At 38.8% G+C, this 22234-nt stretch overlaps 1 protein-coding gene across 1 annotated transcript in view; it reads left to right on the top strand.

Annotated features, from left to right (window-relative positions):
- Positions 1–22234, top strand: part of KDM4C (lysine demethylase 4C) — a 443969-nt gene that overhangs the window by 290211 nt on the left and 131524 nt on the right. Inside the window, exons 16-17 of the mRNA XM_056130576.1 lie at positions 9081–9136; positions 12861–12969. Of these exons, the coding sequence (XP_055986551.1) occupies positions 9081–9136; positions 12861–12969 (165 nt within the window). The remainder of the gene's footprint in view (positions 1–9080; positions 9137–12860; positions 12970–22234) is intronic.

The raw sequence follows: 22234 nt of genomic DNA, 5'->3' as shown, positions 1-22234 counted from the left end.
ATCTTCATCTTTCATCTTCTTTTTTTTTTTTCCTTTTTGTGTCATACTGACGATGCTGTTAGTATTGCTGATACTGTTACCCCTGGCTCTGCACTCAGGAATTACTCCTGGTGGTGCTCAGGGGACCATATGGGATGCCAGATGCTGGAAATCAAACCCGGGTCAGCTGCATGCAAGGCAAATGCCCTCCCAACTGTACTATTGCTCCAGCCCCTCATCTTCATTTTCAAAGGATAGTTCCCCTGGGAATAAAATTCTAGGTTACCAGCTTTTTTTTTTTTTAATGTCAGTTGCCTAGTTGGAATTGTTTCTTTGCCTTTAGCCTCCAGATTGCTGATATATTTCAATATTCACTGTTTTTGTTTTTTTTGTTTTGTTTTGTTTTTGGGTTACACCTAGTGATGCTCAGGGGTTATTCCTGACTCTCTGCTCAGGGATTACTCCTGGCAGTGTTCAGGACCATACAGGATCCTGAGGAAAGAATCTGGGTCAGCTGCATGCAAGGCGAATACCCTACCCACTGTAATATTGCTCTGGTCCTGGCCATTCTCTCTCTCTCTCTCTCTCTCTCTCTCTCTCTCTCTCTCTCTCTTGCTTTTTGGGTCACACCTGGTGATGCACAGGGGTTACTCCTGACTCTGCACTCAGGAGTTACTACTCCTGGCGGTGCTCAGAGGACCATATGGGATCCTGGGAATCGAACCCGGGTCTGCCGCGTGCAAGGCAAACACCCTCCCTACCCGCTGTGCTATTTCTCCAGCCCCCCCACCCCCTTTTAACATATCCTTCATGTTTGGTTTTCAGAATTGTGATTCTTTAGGGTTGTGTTTGTGTATGTGTGTGTATTTGTCTGTGTATGTGTATACATGTGTGTTTGTATGCATGTACTCGTGTATGTGTATGTATGTGTGTGTCTGTGTCAGTGTGTATATAGCTACTTGAAGTATGTTGGATGTCTTAGGTCTATTGGTTGATGTCTTGACAGTTTTGGAAAGCTCTCTGCTATATGTCTCTAAATATTCTTCACACCCACTCTCCCCTTTCTAGGATTGCAGTTATACATAAAGTGACTAAATTTATATTTTCCCTTAGATCTCTATTACAGATCAAAGATATGACTTGCCTGTGTGTATTTATATTTAATTTTGTGTGTGTTGCTGGAGATCAAATCCAGCGCCTCACACGTGCAAACCTTCAGTCTTTGTTCCTCCTTTAACTTTTTGTATATATTTCTAATTCATGTTTTCAGAATAAATGAGCTTGTACTTTTTCACTCCACTCTGTTTGAAATCTATCTGAAGAATTCACTGTTTCTGACTTCATATTTTAATTTATATTTTTTAGTTTTTTAAAATACCATTTCCCATGAATTTTTCTGAGATTTACCTATCTTGTCCATATGTTGGTTCCTTTTTAAGTTGTTGTTTAGGTTTTGACCATGATTTTAATGTACGCAGCTGCCAGTTCCAACATTTTGCTTATTGCTGTATCTGGCTGCACTGATTAATTTTTTCTTGAGTCTAAATCTGACTTTCTTGCTTTTCCCCATTGCATTAGTTTTTGTCTTTATGTGCTTGAAACATTTTTTTTTTCTATAGCAGCTGACTTGAATATGATTCCCAGAAAGAGCATGCCCTATGTCAGACTTTAGCATTAGGAATAAGTCAGCCTGATTTATATTTGAGCTGGATCTGAAATTTCTTGTAGCTTTAGTTCATTTTAGTTCACGTTGGTTTCAGATATTTTGAGGGTGAGATCAGGGCTTTCCTTTCAGCAGAGTCTGTTATCTGAATACTACAGAGACTCCAGAGTCTGCTTTACACCACTGACTTGGCAGCTTTTAGAACTGTGGGAAAGATGTCTCCTTGCTTTAGAGTCCAACTGCCTGGATTTTGAGTCCTTGGAGAGTTTTCTTTTCCTTCCATCTAACTTCTTACTTTTGACACCACAAGAGAATCATTAATGACAACAGTCATACTTCTTTGTTTCTTGCAGTCATATCCCAATTATATAATGGAAATGATATACCTAATTTGTCTAAAACTACAGTTAACCATGAACATATTTAACCACTCTTCTTCTTCTTTTTCTTTTCTTTTCTTTTTCTTTTTTTGTTGTTTTTGTTTGGTTTTTTGAGCCACACCCAGTGGTGCTTAGAGCTTCCTCCTGGCTCTGTGCTCAGGAGTCACTTCTGGTGGTCTCAGGGAACCACATGGGTGCAGGGATCCAACCCTGGCTGTCTGCCTGTAAGGCAGTTGCCCCACATTCTTTACTATCACTCTGGCCCCTCTTCTTGTTTTTATTGTGTATTTATAAAATGCTTTGCCCTTAGTTATTCTTTAAGGATAGTAATATTTTCCCTTTTCCAGAAAAGACATCTGAGGCACTGAGGTTAAGTAAATGGTTGGTACAAGGTCACATGAAGAGCAAATGACAAAACTGCGATTCAAACTCTGTCCATCTACACTGTTAGATTGTGTGATAATGGTCTGACTCTCAACTTCATTGTTCTTTCCTCTGATAAGTTTGATTCATTTTAAACCTGAGATAAGATTGCATGGACTAAAATACTGCTTTTTGCCTGCAAAGGCTTAATTTTTTGATGGATCAAGTGAGGCAAAATTCAATGATTTTACACTTTATGAAACTATTAACTAGACTAATGCAGCTGGTGAGAATGCAGAGTGTAGGCTTCTTGTAACAAAGATTTTTAGCATGTTCTTGGGAGGGAATTAAAAATGAACTCTGAGTTACTTATTCACTGAGGAAATTGGAATTTGTTAGCCTCTTTTTATTCTTTATAGTAAGCATGGTCAAATAGATACAGATCTTGTCTCCTTAACTTTTGGGGGGCATCTGGGGGATGAGCACACCTGGTGATGCATAGAGGTTACTCCTGGCTCTGCACTCATGAATCACTCCTGATGGTGCTCAGGGAACTGTATGGAATCCCAGGGATTGAATCCAGGTCAGCTAAAAGCATGGTAAACTCTCTACCCTTTGTACTGTCTCTCCACATACTCTTCTTAATTTTAAGCTTAAGGCAGGTACAGTTTTGGCACTCCACTGATATCTTGTGCCTTGCCTTGTACTTAGAGGCAGTTAATTCCAAGAAGTTCATGGTTGTGTAGGTCAGGGACCTCATCCTGAATCTCAGTTTCTTCTATTCCTGCCTGGTTCAGGGTTTGGAAAATGAGAGTATTAGGGTCTAATAAATTCACCCTTATTTTTGCAAGTAGCACTTACTGGAACATAATCCTGCCCATTGGTTTGCATAATGTCCTACAAATGGCAAACCCTAACATAAAAAATTTTTGATGTCCCCTGTTTTGAGGGCACGATTTTAGGCAAATAATGTAATCTCCCAAATTTTAGCCTCTTAGCTATGAAATAGAATATAGATTACTGCATAAACTGGTGTTAAGAAAGTGAGTTAAATTATCTGATGTTTCTCCCATGGTATCAGGAATTTATTAGACCTTGAAAACTTAGTCTTTAATTTTCTAATCAATTTTTTATTAATACATAATTTAATAAACCCTTAAGTTTGCTATCAATGTTCTACTTTCTCACTCAGTTCTTTCATAGAATTTGATCATGAATGCTACTGGTACAGTTTGGGTAGGTGCCAACCTTTATGTGCACCAGGCATTGTTTTGGTTCTTTAAAAAAAATCAGGATGCTTTCAGGTAAGGATTAACCTGTTAATTTTCAGACTTTTTAGTTTTATTCTCTCAAAATAAAGTGCTGTAGAGAGAAAGGAACAACAGGTTTAAAACTGTCCTGATAATGCCTTTCTGCAAGGCTGTGAATACAGGCATTTAATTCAATTCCATTTTCTAATAAATGACATTTTTACATCAGTGGTTCCTCTAAGTCAATTTGATCCATATGACGGATGGTGAGGACAAAACATATTGAAATGGGACATGAATTTTTCCTCCATAGTTATTATTTCAAAAGTGAGTTTATTATATTTTTAAAATTGGGGTGGAGGTTTTGGGCTACACCCAGTAATGCTCAAGGGCTATTCCTGACTGCCTCGGTGTGAGCCCTGGCAGTAATTGGGCTATGTGCAGTGCCAGGAATCTAACCCCTGTTAGTCAAAACAGTCAAATGCCAGGCAAGTTCCTTACTTCTTATACTATCTCTCTAATTTCAGAATGATTTATTTTTGATCTCAATTTACTATATAATATAATATTATGTAATAGTTTAGAAATACCTTTACTAGGCCATAGATTTTTGTCTTTTACTAAGAATAAAATTTCTTGAGTAAATCAGTTATAATTTGTAAGTCTGTGACTGTACCTTACGGTGATTCATTTAAAACTAAAATCAGTTATAACTCAGTATAGATTATTTCTTAATTCTCTGTTAAATTTATTGGTCTAAAGCTTCCTTTCCTTAATGTCCCATTATATTAAAATGGTCTTTATGGGGGCTGGAGTGATAGTACAGCAGCTAGGGTGCTTGCCTTGCAGGTGACTGATACAGCTTTGATCCCCGGCATTCCATATGATCCCCCCAGATCTGCCAGGAAGAATTCCTGCGTGTTGAGCCAGGATCAAACTCTAAGTATCACATATATGGCCCCAAAGCAAAAATAACAACCAAAAAAATGGTATTCGCAATTTTTTAATCCTTCATTACTTTTCCGAATTTCTGGGACCAGAGTGATAGTACAGCAGGTACAGTGTTTGCCTTGCACACAGCCAAATTATATTCAACCCCGGCATCCCATATGGTCCTCCAAGCATCGCCAGGAGTAATTCCCGAGTACAGAGCCAGGAATAACATCTGAGCATTACCAGGTGTGACCCCAAAAGACAAAAAAAGCAACAGAATTTTACTGTGGCCTATTTTACCATATTTTCTCACTTATTGAACAGTTTCATATGGAGAGTGTACTTGATTGGATGTTATAAATGAGAAAAAAAGTGAACCACCTGACATTCTCACAGTACTCATTGAGCTTATAGATTAGTGAGGACAGGAGGAGAAAATGCAACAGCTAGTAAGGGTAATGAGTGAAAAGTAAGTGATTTGGGATTAGAACAGCCTTCTTCAAAGAGTAAACATGGAGGTAGAGTTGTGTTTAATTTAATGAAGAATGGAGTGTGTCTGATGTGTTTGAAGGCAGAGGGAGCCTAATTATTGGTCCCCGAGTGTTTAAGAATGGAGATGACTAAGGTGAGGCCAAACAAGACTGAAGTCTTCATCTTCTGTGCTATATCAAACACTGAGAGGCATTTAAACTCAGGCTAGTAGGTTCCACATTGGCTAAAGAGTGTTGTTGTTGCTTAGGTCTGGAGAAGGATGTTGGTGATATGCAGGAGACAGCTATGCTGACAGAGAGAAGGTGGGTTTGAAGGCAGGAATGAAGGAACTGAATTGCTTGGATCTCAGTGAGAAGAAAAATAGGTCTTGCATAAGTTAGAATGAATGGCTGGGAGACAGTGTGGAGGAGTACAGACTCACAGAGGTGTGAATTCAGTTTGCAATATCTATGGAGCTGTCAATCAGACATTTCATGAGTGCAGTGTGGCCTTTCAGCAGTTGGGTCATGATCCAGGTACCCTGAGAGCACACGTGCAGAGGAAAGTGAATGTTGAGTTCTGTTAAGGAAATGACAGTCTTTAGTGTTTCAGGAACACGAAAGAGATGCTTGTTAAAACAAACCTAGGATTAACTAACTGAGGAGAGCACGGTGTCATAGAAACCACATGGTCAACCATGTTGGCTGCTGTCTAGGGGTCAGGTAGACCAAGCACTTGGAATTGTTCATAAGATTTCATGTCTTGGAGCTCACAGGTGATGCAAAATAAAAAGTTTCTTATTACGGTAGGTGAGAATATTCTGAATTAGAAACTCTTGAGTCAGCATAGCCTGCATTAGAGAACTTTCTCCTTCATTTGTAGTAGTTCTCTGGAACATGTGTACCTTTTAATGATCCTAATCAGCTGCTTTAAAGCAGTTCCATGCTGCTTTGCTGTATTTAACTCTGCTAACTTGTCCCTCTAGGCTTCTTCTTACACTAGTTTCATTAATCAGACATGTAATTCTCTTAGTGTCTGAGATCCTCACCGGCCACAGCTTGTCAGTATTGCATCCACACATCAGTACAAACTGACGTTGTTTGATAGACAATAAAACATGGGGCCTCATATTTTGTTTCATTTGTATATATAGATATATATTTTTTCTCTGTAGAAAGTATTCAATCACTGGAAGAATACTTGACATCAATAAAGCTTTACGGAATTTCTATGGAATAATTTCAACACTATAGAATCATTTGAATTATCTGAATGATTGGATTATTCATACTCATCCTCACTATTTTGATTGTGAAATTTCCCTTTCATTGTGTGCTTTATTGAGAACAGTTATTTCACAGCCCTCTATGTTATGGCTTTATGGTCTGGATAGAGAAAATTCTACACAGAATGGTTGTTTGAGCTTGATTTATAAAGCATTCAAGTGTATATTTGCAGGGGAACTTTAATTCCATGAATATTTTAAATAGATGTGCAGTAGCTTCCCAGAGACAGCATACCATTACATTTTTGGTTCTTGGCCTCTTTTGCTTCTTGGTAAGAGCTCTGTATATATAGATAGTCTCATTAGTACTTTGGTATCATTTTCCTTGGTAAAATAAACATTATAAAGCTGATACCTTGTTATTAGTAGAAGTTACGTTAGAGGGATTTCTTGTAAACTGGGAAAAACTATTAAAATTGGTTAAATAAGACCATCTTGGAGAATAACATATATAAAATATCTATTATGTATGTATTTCATATATTATACTTGGAAGAAGAAAAGATCACAAATTCACAAAATTGCCCATAATCCCAAATAACCTACAATTATGAAGCAAAGTCTAGGGCTGGGGGAAATGGCTTAAAGGATTGGAGTGCTGCGTGCTTTGCATGGCAGGGACTTCAGGTTTGATCCTGTTCCTCATGGTTCGCTGATCTCTGCAGGAAGTGACCCCCCCCCCCCCCAACCATCAAGGACTAACCCAGGAGTAGGCACCCTCCCCAGTACTGCAAAATGTGACCTCAAAACTGAAAAAAAAACTATTAATGTGGTAAATTTGGAAGACAAACTAGAGGTGGAAAATAAAAAGTACTTTAGGGCTGGAGAAATGGTATAGCAGGTAAGGTGCTTGCCTTGCATGCGCCTGACTCAAGTTCTGTGACTGGCACCCTGTGTGGTCCCCCGGGCAATGCTAGGAATGATCCTTGAGCTCAGATCAGGAGTAAATCCTAAGCACCACCAATGTGGCCCAAAACAAAGTTACTTTAGTAAAATTTTTAAAATTCTAGGTCAGCGGAAGGCATAGTATTGCTTTCTTCACCTTATGCTATTTTTTCATAGGATTATTATTGAGAGCTGATGAATAAAAACTATAGTTAAGGAAATCATTATAGAGTGCAAATATCTATGTCAAAACATAAAAGCTAAAAATTTTAATTTTTGTGGAGCAGGAAAAAAGAAAGATGCTTCATGGCATTTGTCTGTTTTTTCCTGGGCCTTGATCATCTGCGTTTGTCAGAACAACTTTTTTTTTTTTTAAACAAAGATAGCTATTTTAATTTAACAACTTTAGTAATGAGAATAGTAATGTTACCTTTGCATAATTTCTTCTATTCTTTTTTTAAAAAATTTTTATTAGTGAAATACCAGTTGTAGATTTACAAATTTTTGTGCTTGGGTTTCGATTATACAATGATCAAATACCCATCCCTCCACCAGTGCCCATTTTCCACCACTATGGATCCCAGTATCCCTCCCACCCCCATCCCCCCATCCCACCCTGCCTCTGTGGCAGGGCATTCCCTCTTGTTCTCTCTCTCCTTTTGGGTGCTGTGGTTTGCAGAAGAGGCATTGAGTGGCAATCATATTCAGTCCATAGTCTACTTTCAACATGCATCTCCCCTCCTGGGAGCATTCTTCAAACACCCTTTATTTGGTGTTCCCTTCTCTATTTGAGCTGCCCTTGCCCCTAGCATGCCCGGCTGCTCTCTAAGCCATGTAATAATCCTCCTGGTACTGCTATTCTTGGGTAGTAATCTCCTATTTTGTTACTTTATATCCCCCAGATGAATGCAATCTTTCTATGTCTATCCCTTTCTTTCTGACTCATTTCGCTTAGCATGATACTTTCCATGTAGTACCACTTGTATGTAAAATTTCATGACTTCATCTTTTCTAACAGCTACATAGTACTCCATTGTGTAGATGTACCAAAGTTTCTTTAACCAGTCATCTGTTCTCGGGCACTCAGGTTTTTTCCGGATTCTGGCTATTGTAAAGAGTGCTGCAATGAACACACAAGTGCAGATGTCACTTCGACTATACATTTTTGCCTCTCTGGAATATATTCCCAGGAGTGGTATTGCTGGGTCAAATGGGAGCTCAATTTCTAATATTTGGAGAATCGTCCATACTGTTTTCCAAAAGGGCTGAACCAGTCGACATTCCCACCAGCAGTGAAGGAGTTTCCCTCGTCAGAACAACTTTTCCAATACTATTTGCCCAACTGATTAAAGACCCAAATGATACTTTTCTGAAAAGAGTTCTCAGGAGAGCTTCTTTTCTACTGTTTACCAAACGGAAGCCTACTACTAGTTCCCACCTTTTACACGCCTTCCTGTATAAGAGAGTAGATTCCTAGGCCACACGAGAACTCAGTCACTCCTTGATCGTTGTAGCACTCTACTATACCCCTCCCCAGGTTACCTAGTTCTCTGTGGCACAACTTTCCCTCAGAGAGGGAAACTGAGTAACATACCACTGGAGGATGGTTCCCTCAGGAAGGTGTTTGTGTGTCTGGGAGGTGTGTGGGTGGTGGTTGTGTTGTGTGTGTGTGTGTGTGTGTGTGTGTGTTGGTACACACTGATACCATTTCACAGTGTGCCCTCTGCTTTCCTACCTCCCTCAATACCTTTTCCTTCTTGAACTGCTCACTTGCTCATGAAATTCCTGGTGGTTTTGAAAATTAAAACTTAGACTTTATGCAAACAGCTGAATGCAGTCTGATAATTGAATGATTTTTTTTCCTTCTCTAGGAATGCTGTCTCTGCAATTTGAGAGGGGGTGCTCTCAAGCAAACTAAGAACAATAAGTAAGTGAAGTATTAATTATGTTGGATTTCCCGGTTTTGCCTTTGTCTGGAGTGTGAAACCTCTGGGGGACAGTTTGCTTCTCATCGTCATCATGCACTTTGCTCTTGAGCCTTTGCTGTGGAAGTCTGAGCTACAGATTCTGGGCATATGTGTAGAGACCATTACCAACAGCTCTACCACATCTTTGCTTGAAGAAGGTGTTCTGAGGGTTTATGCTCAGTGTCTTTGATGTCATGAGAAATAACCCCATTTTGGCTATCATTTAAAAAAATTTTTTTTGTCTTTAAGATGAAAGTCCAGTTGGAGTTCATTAGTCTCATATAACCAGAATATGCCTGAAAACATTGAACCCTGTTATCTTTAGATAAATTTAAATCATGATATAAAACCAAATCAAACCAAACTCTTACAATATCAAACTAGCAAGAAAGCATTTGTTCTAAAAGAGAAAAATAGAAAGAAAACATTGGTTTTAAGCGGGCAGAGACTATGAAGATTCTTGAAAGGAAGATTAGTGAGAAAACATAAAAGTTGGTTCATTTTTTAAAAAAACTTATTTATTGAATCACCATGAGAACAGTTACAAAGGTTTAAGTCTCGGTTGAAAATAGAATGTAGATACAATTCAAACACCCATCCCTTCACCAGTGCGTATTTTCCACCACCAAGAACCCCAGTATAGCCCCCATCTGCCCCTCCCCATGCCTGTGAGGCAGATGATGTCCACTTAACTCTCTCTCTACTTTGATTAAATTCATTATTGCGACAAAAGATACACCATTATTATTTGGAATTTCTCCCCAACAATCAGACCTGCTGAAAAGGCATTGTGAAATAATTTATTTTCTATTGCTGATTAGCTTAATGCATAGTCCATTCACATTTCTGACAAAAGCTGCTGGGTTCCAAATTAGGTCCGAGTGCCTCTGGGGCCATGGCCATTCCAGAGAGCCGCTTGTAGGGGGCAACTCGTGGTCTCGGCCAGGTGGGAAGGTCATTTGTTTTTTTATGGCTGTTGTTGAAATGTTTTTGCATGAATTTTATGAATATGACCTCATTGTAATATTTAAGATGGGGCCAAATTAAATTGTAGATTCTGTTGAAAATAGAATGTAGATAAATTTAGTTAGACATGCATGCTGGTACTTACAGGCCAGATCCAGTCCTGTGACTGATGTACTAATCAACTTGACCCAAATTTTTATTTTATTTTTTTGGTGACTTTTTAAAAAAATTTATTATTATTTTTAACTTTTTAATTAAAATTAAATGTCCTCATCGGGGTCCCCTAGAGGAGGGCGGGGTGAGTTTCCCTTTCCACCCTGAGCAGAGCCCCAGCAGCTGAAGACCTCCAGGACCCAGTCACAGCCATACTGAGACCACTCTCCACATGCTAGGATGAGCCTCACACATGAAGGAACTGGCAGAGGAACCCAGGTGTACAGACCCGGTGCTGAGATCTCCAAGCCTGCTTGGATCAGGACTGGGCCTCCTCCACCCAGATCCCCCATCTTCCAGTAGCTAGACAGTTACACCCACCAACTGCCGTGTAACCTCATCAACAGCCAAGACCCAGAGACTATAAAACCAAGCTCCCGGAAGCATGCGGCCACAAATGTGGCCGCGTGACCTCTTATTGTCTAGTTCTCACTCTCAGATAACCGGGCAGAGTACCGAGGGTATCTTACCTGCATATATGCTTGACTGGGAACACCTGTAAAAGGTGATTAGAGGCTGTCCCCAAAGCCTCCATCCCTCTTGGAGAGCCAGGGAAGCTACTGAGAATATCCTGCCCGCATGGCAGAGCCTGGCAAGTTACTTGTGGTGTGCTCAATATGCCAAAAACAGTAACAATGATGGCCCACATTCCCCTGACCCTGAAAGAATCCCCAATATACCATTGGGCTACACTAGCATGTGACAGGAACAAATGGAGACGTTACTGGCACCCGTTCGAGCAAATTGATGAACTGGAGTGATAGTGATAGTGAACTTTTTAATTGAATCACTGTGAGATAGACCATTACAAAGCTGCTCATGATTAGATTTTAGTCATAGCATTCCAACACCCACCCCTCCATCAGTGTACGTTTCCCAGCACCAGTGTCCCCAGGTTCCCTCCTACCATACCTCCACCTCCCCCACTCTATGCCTGCCTCTATGGCAGGTGCTTCTCTCTCTCTCTCTCTCTCTCTCTCTCTCTCTCTCTCTCTCTCCTTTTGGACCTTTTGGACATTGTGGTTTGCGATATTGATACAGAAAGGTTATCAAAAATATCCCTTACCTACCTTTAACCCTTAGATCTTATCCAGAGTGATCATTCCAGCTATTATTGTCATACCTGACCCAAATTTTAAATAGAAAGATTTTGCAGAAAAATCCATACTTTAGTCTTTACTTGGAAAATGATTGTGCATGAGTTTGTAGCAATAACAAGGTGGAATGGGACCTGACTGAAATGGAACAGTTGCTTCCCAGGTCATAGACTATTGATATATTTATTTACATCCTGCTTGTCCCCATTGGTGGAGTCAGGCCCCCTGATATGAAGTAACAATTGAATCAGCATATACATTTATATGCAGATGCTCATGACTGCTTTGAAGGAAGAGTAAAGGCATGTATCATTCTTACATGAAGTTTAGTCGAAGAGACTGCATTTTTGCTTAATTTGGGATCTGTATCTTTGAGTTTTAATTGATTTGCTACTACACCAAATAGTGTTGACTAGTCATAGGATATTAGCATGGGTCATGCAAACTGTGAGATGCTTTAAGCTGCTCCAGTGAAGACAAAGCTAAGAACTTTTTCTACCTTTGGGCTAGGAATTTTTTAAAAAGTGTAAAAGTAATTCTTATAGAGCTAAAGTACTTACTTAGATCTGAAAGAGCCCTGGTGGGCTTCGTAGTATCTTCCTGTGGTCTGCAAAAGCATCCTGATGTTGTTTGAGGATAATAAATATGCTCTGGTTTAAAAGTAGATGGATGAATTGATAGTTCCTCAAATTCTCTTTAAAAATCAACAATGAATGTGTTTTGGGCTTAGCTCTTACAAGAAACTTACCCTGGCGTAGTTGTCATCGTTTTTGTGCACTTCAGAATATGAAAGAAAAGCTAGGTTTTAAGTAGGAAACAAGGGACACATCAATTTTCACTCCTCTGTATCTCTTGGTTACTTTGATCATATTACGATTGTAGGAGAAACAGTTTAAAGACTCAGTAGTCATTTTGTTTTTTTAGAAAACTTATTTGTATCATGTTCAGTGACATTTGTATTATGTAAAATAATGCATTTGCTTTGTGACATTTATATTAAGAAATCGATTAAATAGTATTTCCCAGCTTATGCCTTTTATTATTTGAATTAATCTTTTTTCCTTGTATTGGTTGACTAAGGTCTATTAAATATCCTTATATTTCAATATCAGATGAAATAGTGTACATCTCAGTATTTTGCAGATTGAATAAAGTTAAGATACATGTATTTTGCTTAGAGTGAATCTTTGATCAACACCTGATTCTTTCTGTCACTGTGATAGACAAGTGCAATTCTGACTATATCCAGGTATCTGTTAATAAGTTTCAAATTCAGAATCTGTGATGGAGTTAGACTTTTGTTTTCATCCTGTTGGTTCTTTCCATCTGTGAGAGTTGGCACTCCCAAACTGAAGAATGAAGGTATGCAAGTTTAGGGAACTTTCGTCTAATGTTTCCTTTTCTGCAGGTGGGCTCATGTCATGTGTGCAGTTGCAGTTCCCGAAGTTCGATTCACTAATGTCCCAGAAAGATCGCAGATAGATGTAGACAGAATACCTTTACAGAGGTTAAAATTGGTGAGTGGCGAAACTCTTTTTTTATTTGTAGTGTTAATTTAAATCTTTAAATATTTCTTTGGATGTACACATTTCCACAATATTTATATTCCTAGCTTCATTTTATTTTTTAAAGTCTAAATTTAGCCCTAAATTTGCATTGTAAATGTGCATATAAACACCATTAAGTTCTTTTTGACACAAAACAAAGTAATGCTAGATTTCCTAGATTCATGTGAATTTTCAAAGTATAATATATCTGTTAAGGTTTGTAAGTAGTGGATCTGAGCTTCCCAGCTATTTCTTTTAAATGTTTAGTTCTTTCCTGTCTTGGCTCTCTTTGGTTGGGTTTTTGACTTGGAAAAATACATCTGACCTGGTTTTATCAACCCATCACCAAGAAGAGACTTTCAGAAAAATATAAAATCTTTAATATTACCCAGGGATTTTCTCACTTAAGAATCAGATATCAGTCAAATAGTTTGCACAACTCTTTGGCTGATTATCTTCTGACCTGTTCAGAAACTTTTATAAAAGTCTTCCCACTGGTTCTCTTTGTGAAGAATATTTTTCATTGAAAAGATAGGCCTTTCATGTCCTTAACATTGAAGTAACCTTAACAATAGAAGTAGTTCTGTTAAATTGTGATCCAACAGATCATTAGTTTAGGCCCTTACACTTTATATTTAATGAGAATTTTCCCTAAAGTTAGATGGTATGACCTTAAAACACTGGAGCGTGTTTTAAAGGTGGACTTAATACTCTAGAATTTCTTCAGTTTATATTATTTTTAACTTGTTGTCATTCCACTTTAGAGAGTTTGGGTGGCAGTTAGCTTTTCACTTGACTCGCTTGTTTTGTTAGTTGTGTCTTTTTCAAAGGGGAGCCAGAGGAGCTGTCTCAGGAATTTAGAAGCTAGTCTGCTAGTTTTGAGCTTCATCAAGAAATTCACATTGCTCAAAGCAGCAGCATGGTCTTTAATGGACCTAATATATATTTTTTAAATTTTATTGAATCACCGTGAGATAGTTACAAGCTTTCACGTCTGGGTTGCAATCACACAATGATCAAACACCCATCCCTCCACCAGTGCATATTACCCACCGCAAATATCCCTTTCCCACCCTCCCCCTGCTTCCATGGCAGACATGATTCCCCATAATCTCTCTCTACTTTTGGGCATTATGGTTTGCAATACAGACCCTGAGAGTTTATCATCTTTGGTCCTTTATCTACTTTCTGCACTCATCTCCCATCCCGACCGATTCCTCCAGCCATCTTTTACTTAGGGATCCCTTCTCTATTCCAGCTGCCTTCTCCCTTTTGCTCATGAGGCAGGTCCAGCTATGGAACAATCTATCTGTCCCATGTATCTACTATCCTTAGGTGTCAGCCTCATGTTATATTGTTTTATACTCCACAAATGAGTGCAGTCCTTCTATATCTGTCTTTTTTTTTCTGACTCATTTCACTTAGCATGATACTTTCCATGTCTATCCATTTATAAGCAAAGTTCATGACTTCATCTCTCCTGACAGCTGCATAATATTCCATTGTGTAGATGTACCAAAGTTTCTTTAACCAGTCATCTGTTCTAGGGCACTTGGGTTGTTGCCAGATTTTGGCTATTGTGAACAGTGCTACAGCGAACGTATAGGTACAGATGTCATTTCTACTGTGCTTTTTTGCATCCTCAGAATATATTCCCAGAAGTGGTATTGTGGGGTCATATGGAAGCTAAATTTCTAGTTTTTGAAGGACTGTCCATGTTGTTTTCCAGAAAGGCTGGACTAGTGGGCATTCCCACCAACAGTGAAAGAGGATTCCTTTTTCCCCACATCCACACTGGCACTGGTTGCTTATGTTCTTTTGAATGTGTGCCAGTCACTGTGGTGTGAGATGATGTCTCATTGTTGTTTTGATTTGCATATCCCTGATGGCTAGTGATGTGGAGCATTTTTTCATGTGCCATTTGGCCATTTGTATTTCTTTTTTGAGGAAACTTCTGTTCATTTTTTCCTCCCCATTTTTGGATGGGGTTGGAGGTTTTTTTCATGTACAATTCTACTGATGTCTTGTATATCCTAGATATTAATCCCTTATCAGATGGGTATTGGGTAAATATTCTTTCCCCTTCTGTGGGCTCTTTCTGTGTTTTGGTCACTGTTTCTTTTGAAGTGCAGAAGCTTCTTAGTTTGATGTAGTCCCATTTGTTTATGTTTGCTTCCACTTGCATGGTCAGTACTGTTTCATCCTTAAAGATGTTTTTAGCTTCAATTTCATGGCGAGTTCTGCCTACATTTTCCTCTATGTACCTTATGGATTCATATCTGATATTGAGGTCTTCAATCCACTTTGATCTGACTTTTGTGCCTGGCATTAGACAGAGGTCAGTGTTAATTTTTTTGCAGGTAGCTATCCAGTTTTCCCAGCACCACTTGTTGAAGAGGTTTTCCTTGTTCCACTTCACATTTCTTGCCCCATTGTCAAAGATTAAGTGGTCATATATTTGGAGGTCTGTGACAGAATATTCAACTCTGTTCCATTGGTCTGCAGGTCTTTTTCTAGCCCAGTACCATGCTGTCTTAATTACTACTGGCTTGTAGTACAGTTTGAAGGTGGGGAGGGTGATGCCACCCATCTTCTTTTTTCCAAGTACTGTTTTAGCTACTCGTGGGGCTTTATTGTTCCATATGAATTTATGGAGTGTTTTGTCTTATTTCTTTGAAAAATGTCATGGGTATCCTGATAGGGACCGCATTGAATTTGTATAGTGCTTTGGGCAGTATTGCCATTTTGATAATGTTAATCCTCCCTATCCAGGAGCAGGGGATGTTTCTTCATTTCCTAGTGTCCTCTTTTATTTCTTGAAGTAGTGTTTTGTAATTTTACTTGTACGGGTTCTTCACCTCTTTGGTTAAGCTGATTGCGAGGTACTTGATTTTCTGAGGTACTATTGTGAATGGGATTTTTTTTTTAAATGTCTCTTTCCTCTCTTTCGTTATTTGTATATAAGAAAGCCATGGACTTTTGGGTGCTGATTTTGTAGCATGCCACTTGACTAAACCGACCTATTGTTTCTAGGAGCTTTTCTGTAGAATCTTCAGGGTTTTCTAAGTATAGTATCATATCGTTGGCAAATAGTGATAGTTTGACCTCTTCCTTTCCCCTCTGTATTCCCTTGATACCTTTCTCTTGCCTAACTGCAATGGCCAGGACTTCCACTATATTGAATAGGAGTGGCGAAAGTGGCCAACCTTGTCTTGTGCCTGATCTTAGAGGGAAGGCTTTTAGTTTTTCCCCATTGAGAATGATACTTGCCATGGGCTTTTGGTAGATGGCTTTGACTATATAGAGGAAAGTTCCTTAAATGCCTATTTTGCTGAGGGTTTTTATCATAAACAGGTGCTGGATCTTGTCAAATGCTTTCTCTGCATCTATTGATATGATCATTTGGTTTTTTAATCTTTTCTTTTGTTGATATGATGGATTATGTTGATCGATTTCCGAATGTTAAGCCTTCCTTGCATCCCTGGGATGAATCCTGCTTGGTCATGGTGTATGATCTTTTTAATGAGTCATTGGATTCTATTTGCTAATAGTTTGTTGAGGATCTTTGTATCTGTGTTCATCAGGGATATCGGCCTGTAATTCTCTTTCTTTGTGGTATCTCTGTCTGCTTTTGGTATCAGAGTGATATTTGCTTCATAGAAACTGGACGTGTTTTTGATACTTCAATTTCTTGGAAAAGCTTAAAGAAGATTGGGAGTAAGTCCTCTTTAAAAATTTGGAAGAATTCACTAGTGAATCCATCTGGGCCAGGACTTTTGTGCTTGGGGAGACTTTTTATTACCGTTTCAATTTCCTTGATGGTTATAGGTCTGTTCAGGTATTCCAGGTCTTCTTGGTTCAGCCTTGGAAGGCTATAGGGATCTAGGAATTTATCCATTTCCTTGAGGTTTTCATATTTCGTGGCATAAAGCTTCTCGAAGTACTCCCTAAGTATCCTTTGAATTTCTGTAGTTTCTGTTGTAATGACTCCTTTTCATTTCTGATTTGGTTTATGAGAGTTTTCTCTCTTTCTTTGTGAGTTTTGCTAGAGGCTTATCGATCTTATTTATTTTCTCGAAGAACCAGCTCTTGGTTTCATTGATCTTTTGGATTGTTTTTTTGGGTTTCCATCTTATTAATCTGCTCTGAGTTTTATTATTTCCTTCCTCTTGTTTGGATTGGGCTCCTTTTGTTGGTCCTTCTCCAAGCTCTTAAGCTGTGAGGTTAGGTTACTTATGTGGGCTCACTCCTCCTTCCTGAGGAATGCTTGTAGAGCTATAAACTTTCCTCTTAACACAGCTTTTGCTGTGTCCCATAAGATTTGGTAACTCATGTCCTCATTTTTGTTCATTTCCAGGAATCTTTTGATTTCCTCTTTGATTTCTTTTCTAAGTCACTCATTCTCCAATAGTGAGCTGTTTAATTTCAAGGTGTTTGATTTAGTTTTCTGTATGTGTGTGTGATTTACTTCTAATTTCAGCACATTGTGGTCTGAGAAGATTGTTGATACAGTCTCTATCTTCTTAATTTTATGGAGGTGTGTTTTATGGCTCAGCATGTGCTCTATCTTGGAGAGTGTTCCTTGCACACTTCAGAAGAATGTGTATTCAGCTTTTTGAGGATGATGTGTCCTGTATATATCTACTAAGTCCCTTTCTTCCATTGTTTCCCTCAGATGAAGTATGTCCTTGCTAAGCTTGAGTCTGGTTGATCTATCAAGAGGTGATAAAGTGGTGTTGAAGTCTCCTACTAGTATTTTGTTGCTATCGATGTCTTTCTCTATGAATAGTTGTTTTAAGTCACGAATAGTTGTTTTAAGTACTTTGCTTAAGTTGCTTAAGTTGTTTTAAGTACTTTGCTTAAGTAATTTAAGTCTATGAGTAGTTTTAAGTACTTTGCTGGTCCCTCATTAGGTGCATATACACTTAGTATTGTAAGTTCTTTCTGTTGTACAGATCCCTTGATCAATAAGAAATGGCCTTCACTGAATGGACCTAATATTTATTGTTAGCAGATTTGGGTGGTTAGACCAGGGTCCTCAGGATGTGGTAGCGTAAGTCTGGTGAACTGAGACAGAAATGCATAGATCATTTAAGTGAATTTTTAAAGCTTACAGTGAATGATTGGATGAAAATAAAATTCTTTAATTATGGGATTTTTTATAGGAAAGTTTATAATCTTATACTTTGGTAGCCATTTGAAAAGATACTAATAAGAAATATACATAAAACGTTGGTTATGGTTTTGACTATGAGTCAGGATAAACTCACTACATCTTAAAAAAATTTATGCTTAACAAATTGTGTGACAAAAGTGAATAAACATCTTCCATTGAAATTTTTTATAATGTCAGGGCCAGAGTTATTGTACAGTGGATAGGGCATTTGCTTTGCTACTGATCTGGGTTTGATCTCTGGCATCCAATATGGTCTTCCAAGCATTGACAGGAGTAATTCCTGAGTGAAGAGCCAATATAACCTCTGAGCATTGCTGGGTATGACCCCAAAACACAACAGGTTTTTTTTTTATCATGAGTAAATAAGACACTATTATAGTTAGTAATCACTCTTGGTTCTGTCTACAAGGGTGACTTCTGTTACGACACGTCTCAGAACTAGGGGCTAACTGTTCTTGCTACTTCCTTTAAGGATGTATCCATGAATGCTTCCTTTTTTGTCCCCCGTCTCAGCCTCATAAGAGCTTGAGTAAGTCAGTGGGAGGTACTACTTGGACCATTTCAATGCTATTTAGGAATTTATGTCTAGAAATCTGATAATTGCCCTTGAAATTGGCAAAGCTTATCATTTTTTGACAGTGCTGTACTTCACTCCTATAACGTATATCACATATTCATTATAGGATGACTTACATTCTTAAAACAATTGATATCTTTAGAAGGATGTGTCTTGACTGAATTTAATATTATTAAAAGTCTGTTTCAATGGTAATGTAGAACTATTACTGACATGGATATTCATTTGATATATTTGCTTGAAAGCAGCTCACTTGATTAACTCTTAGGCTTTTATCTAATTTTACATGCATGGAGAGTTTCGTGGGATGATGCTTATCAAAATGCTCATAGTGATGATCTGAAATAAGAAAATTACAAAAAAGGAAATCCGCTAAAAAATGCATTTGTCTGAAAGGGAGAGATGGAAATATCGAGAGGATTTTTCCCTTCGAGAATACTCCAGTGAGCACCATCATCCTGTTGGTCAGTTTAGTATGGCACATTGTTTGTGCTCCCGTCTCGCTCAGTGTCCCATAGTGATGGGATTCAGAGAGACCTATTTTATTAATAAAACTTACAGATGCTCCCAGATGTGTAAGGTGAAACCACTTTTCCAGGGTAAAGGAATCGTTGCCTTATCTATCTGACAGTATACTCTGATATTAGTGTTCTCTTGCAGTTTCAGAACATTAAGCCAGGAAGAAGTCAGAGTGGTGGTTTTGTGTGGTGACTTTTCAGGGTGATATAAATTCAGGCAACATGTTACTCCGTGCCAATCTAAAGAGTGTTTTTGTACTGCTAGTGTCAGTTTCAATATTTTTTGGAAACTGCAGTGAACTCTTCTGAATGTTAGATTGCCCACCCTCCTCCTTGTTCACACAGATGCAGGATGTTCAGAGTTAGACAGATGTCAGTGTCAATTTATTTTGTCAATTATTTGCCTTACTTTGTCACACACTTAGCATAAATCTTTGAGTAAGACTTTGTTCCTGTCTTTTAGCACTTATGTTCTAGATTAGATTTCACAATTTTTGCTTTCTTGACATTTTAGACAAGATAATTCCTTGTTGTGACTTTTGTGTTTTGTAGAATTGTAGCATCCTTGACCAGACATATAACGCCAAATACCAAAATATTTCTCACTTGAGAATTCCCAGTAAATGCAAATCAGAGGCATACACATAAAGAGACAATTTCCATTTTTGTTATTTTTAGAGAATATATCGATTGAAAGAATGGAGACCGAGAGAAAATGGAGACCAATTTCTATCTGGGTTATTATTTTTTTTTTGTCATCCCCGAGAACATTTGGAAAGTTGCATTTGTCATTAAGTAGGACAGTTAGGCAACATGCATATTTGCTGCTGTTTAATTGTTAATTATAGAATTTGATTTATTATTTTAGTATTACCTGTTAGAGAAATTGAATAATCAGACTAAGAGATACAGTGTAGGGGTTAAGTCACATGCTTCTAGCTAGTCCAAGTTTCATCCCTGGCACCACATGGTCCCACAGCATTGCCAGGTGAGCTCTGGAGACCCTGGGCACTGCCAGATGACCAGTGTAATCGTCAGCACCACTGGGCCCAATCAACACTGAAACTTCAGTCCTCACACTGAGCTGTCAACCTGGTTGGCTCAGAGTCACCAGAAGCGCCCCCCCGCCCCTCCGCTCCCCGCCCAGTTCTGAGCACCGCTTGGGAGACTCATCCTCAGAAAAAACAGAACAAAAACAGAGTTTCAGGAGGCGGGGGAAGGGAGTGCGCACATGCACAATATGTTATTTACAGCAAAAAGGAAGAGGAAAGGGCAGCGATTTACTATTCACTATTTATGATTTGGGCTTCATTCAGATTATTGTGTCTGGAGGGTCTGATCCGACAGTCCTGAATACTTTGTGCCTTTTCTTGGTTTCCTCCTTTAAAAGTCTCCTGGTCAATTCATTGCCGTCTCTGCCCCTGGCTCTCTCTAGCAAGGCCCCCTTGGTATCACTCGGGGCACCTCTGTATGTCATGGCACCTAGCAGGATGGCAGCAAGCCTAAGACTACACATGCAGCGTTCACCCTCATGGTTGAGATTCTAGTCCTATGAACTTCCTTTCATCTGGGGATTGGAAATTGGGAGTGACCCGAGGTAGGACGGATTGCTCCTTCCTTCAGCTGCGAGGGTGACTCGGAACCTCTCTCCGCTGCCCACTAGGTGGTGCTGCTGCACCAGTTTCTTCGTCGGTTGCGCTGTACCCCGGCAGGAGCCTCGCGTGCGCCCAGCCCCCACCTAGGGAAAGAGCGAGACAGAGACAGAGAGAGGCAGAGACAAAGATACCTACCTGCTAGGGTGCAAAGCCCGAGGGATGGTAACTGGGCACAGCGAGTGCTGCCAACTGCGCATTCAGAGTACTGAATTGCAGAGAAATTTTATTTTCGGTTTTTCCTTTAACCACGTAGAAAAGCTGCTTTCCTTTGGGGCAAGTTAGTGTTGTTCTGTATAAGTAATCAGCAACACTAGAAATAGCGAGGAACAGCAAGAGGCTTAAAGATTGACTGATGGCAAACATGGGTTTAAAATATCTTCTGCAGTGTGGAAGCTGTATTTTAAAAAGTGCTCATCGTTATTAGCGCGCCGTTTCGAATGTGGAATACTGGAATTTATGCAGTAGTATTTGAATATTATGGTAATATTGTTGTCAGCCTTTTATTTATTCATAGGTTCAACTTGCAGCTTTTGAAGTATCCCCCTGTACAATTATTTGTGCAGGAAGATTTTTGTAGCGTATGTAAGAAAGGATTTGTTTACTTGAGCGGATTTTTTTCTTTTAACTTTCGCTGGCCGTTTCGATAAACGAGACAGCAAATGGAAAACAACCTCTTCCATGGATTAGTTTGATTCTAAAGTGCTAAGCATTTTATGAAGAACCTTTATCTTATTCATCCACCTTGTTTTGTCACAGTACTGTTGGGGCCTCTGCTCATTACGTATGTATAATTTAATGGCAACGGTGGTGGTTTGACTTATTTTCAAGATATTGTAGTTGGTTTCTGTGGCTGACAATTTGGAAAAAAAAAACTTTAGTAAATTCGTCTCTTTTTAAAAAGTAAATTTTAGAGCAGAAAGTATTTGGCTAGATGGAGGACTCTGTCCTGTTCATTTGTTCTTTTTTAAAATTTAGACTTGTGTAGAATAGTGATATTGGGGTTATTAAAGTAATCGCTGCCCCAGCTAAAAAATGCTACAGGTTATATTTTAAAACACCAGTTTATTAAATAGAGTCATCTTTTTATAGGAACGAAATGGCTGAAGGTATCTGAATAGGCCATTTCCGAAGTCATATTCAAAAGGAAGAATAATTTTCTTTTGCAGTTTAAGTATCCTTCAGAATTTTAGTGCCATTTCTACCTCTCTTGGTATTTTTCTCACCGACACATTCAGAATGAATTTTTTCTTCTGAATGAATGAACTCAGGATGGGAAAATTTATCCTTGTGGCAAGACCTATCATTTCAG

The sequence above is a fragment of the Sorex fumeus genome, unplaced genomic scaffold (assembly GCF_029834395.1).
Source record: "Sorex fumeus unplaced genomic scaffold, SorFum_2.1 ptg000079l, whole genome shotgun sequence".
Lineage (NCBI taxonomy): Eukaryota > Metazoa > Chordata > Mammalia > Eulipotyphla > Soricidae > Sorex > Sorex fumeus.
This window is presented reverse-complemented; position numbering and strand designations above follow the sequence as displayed.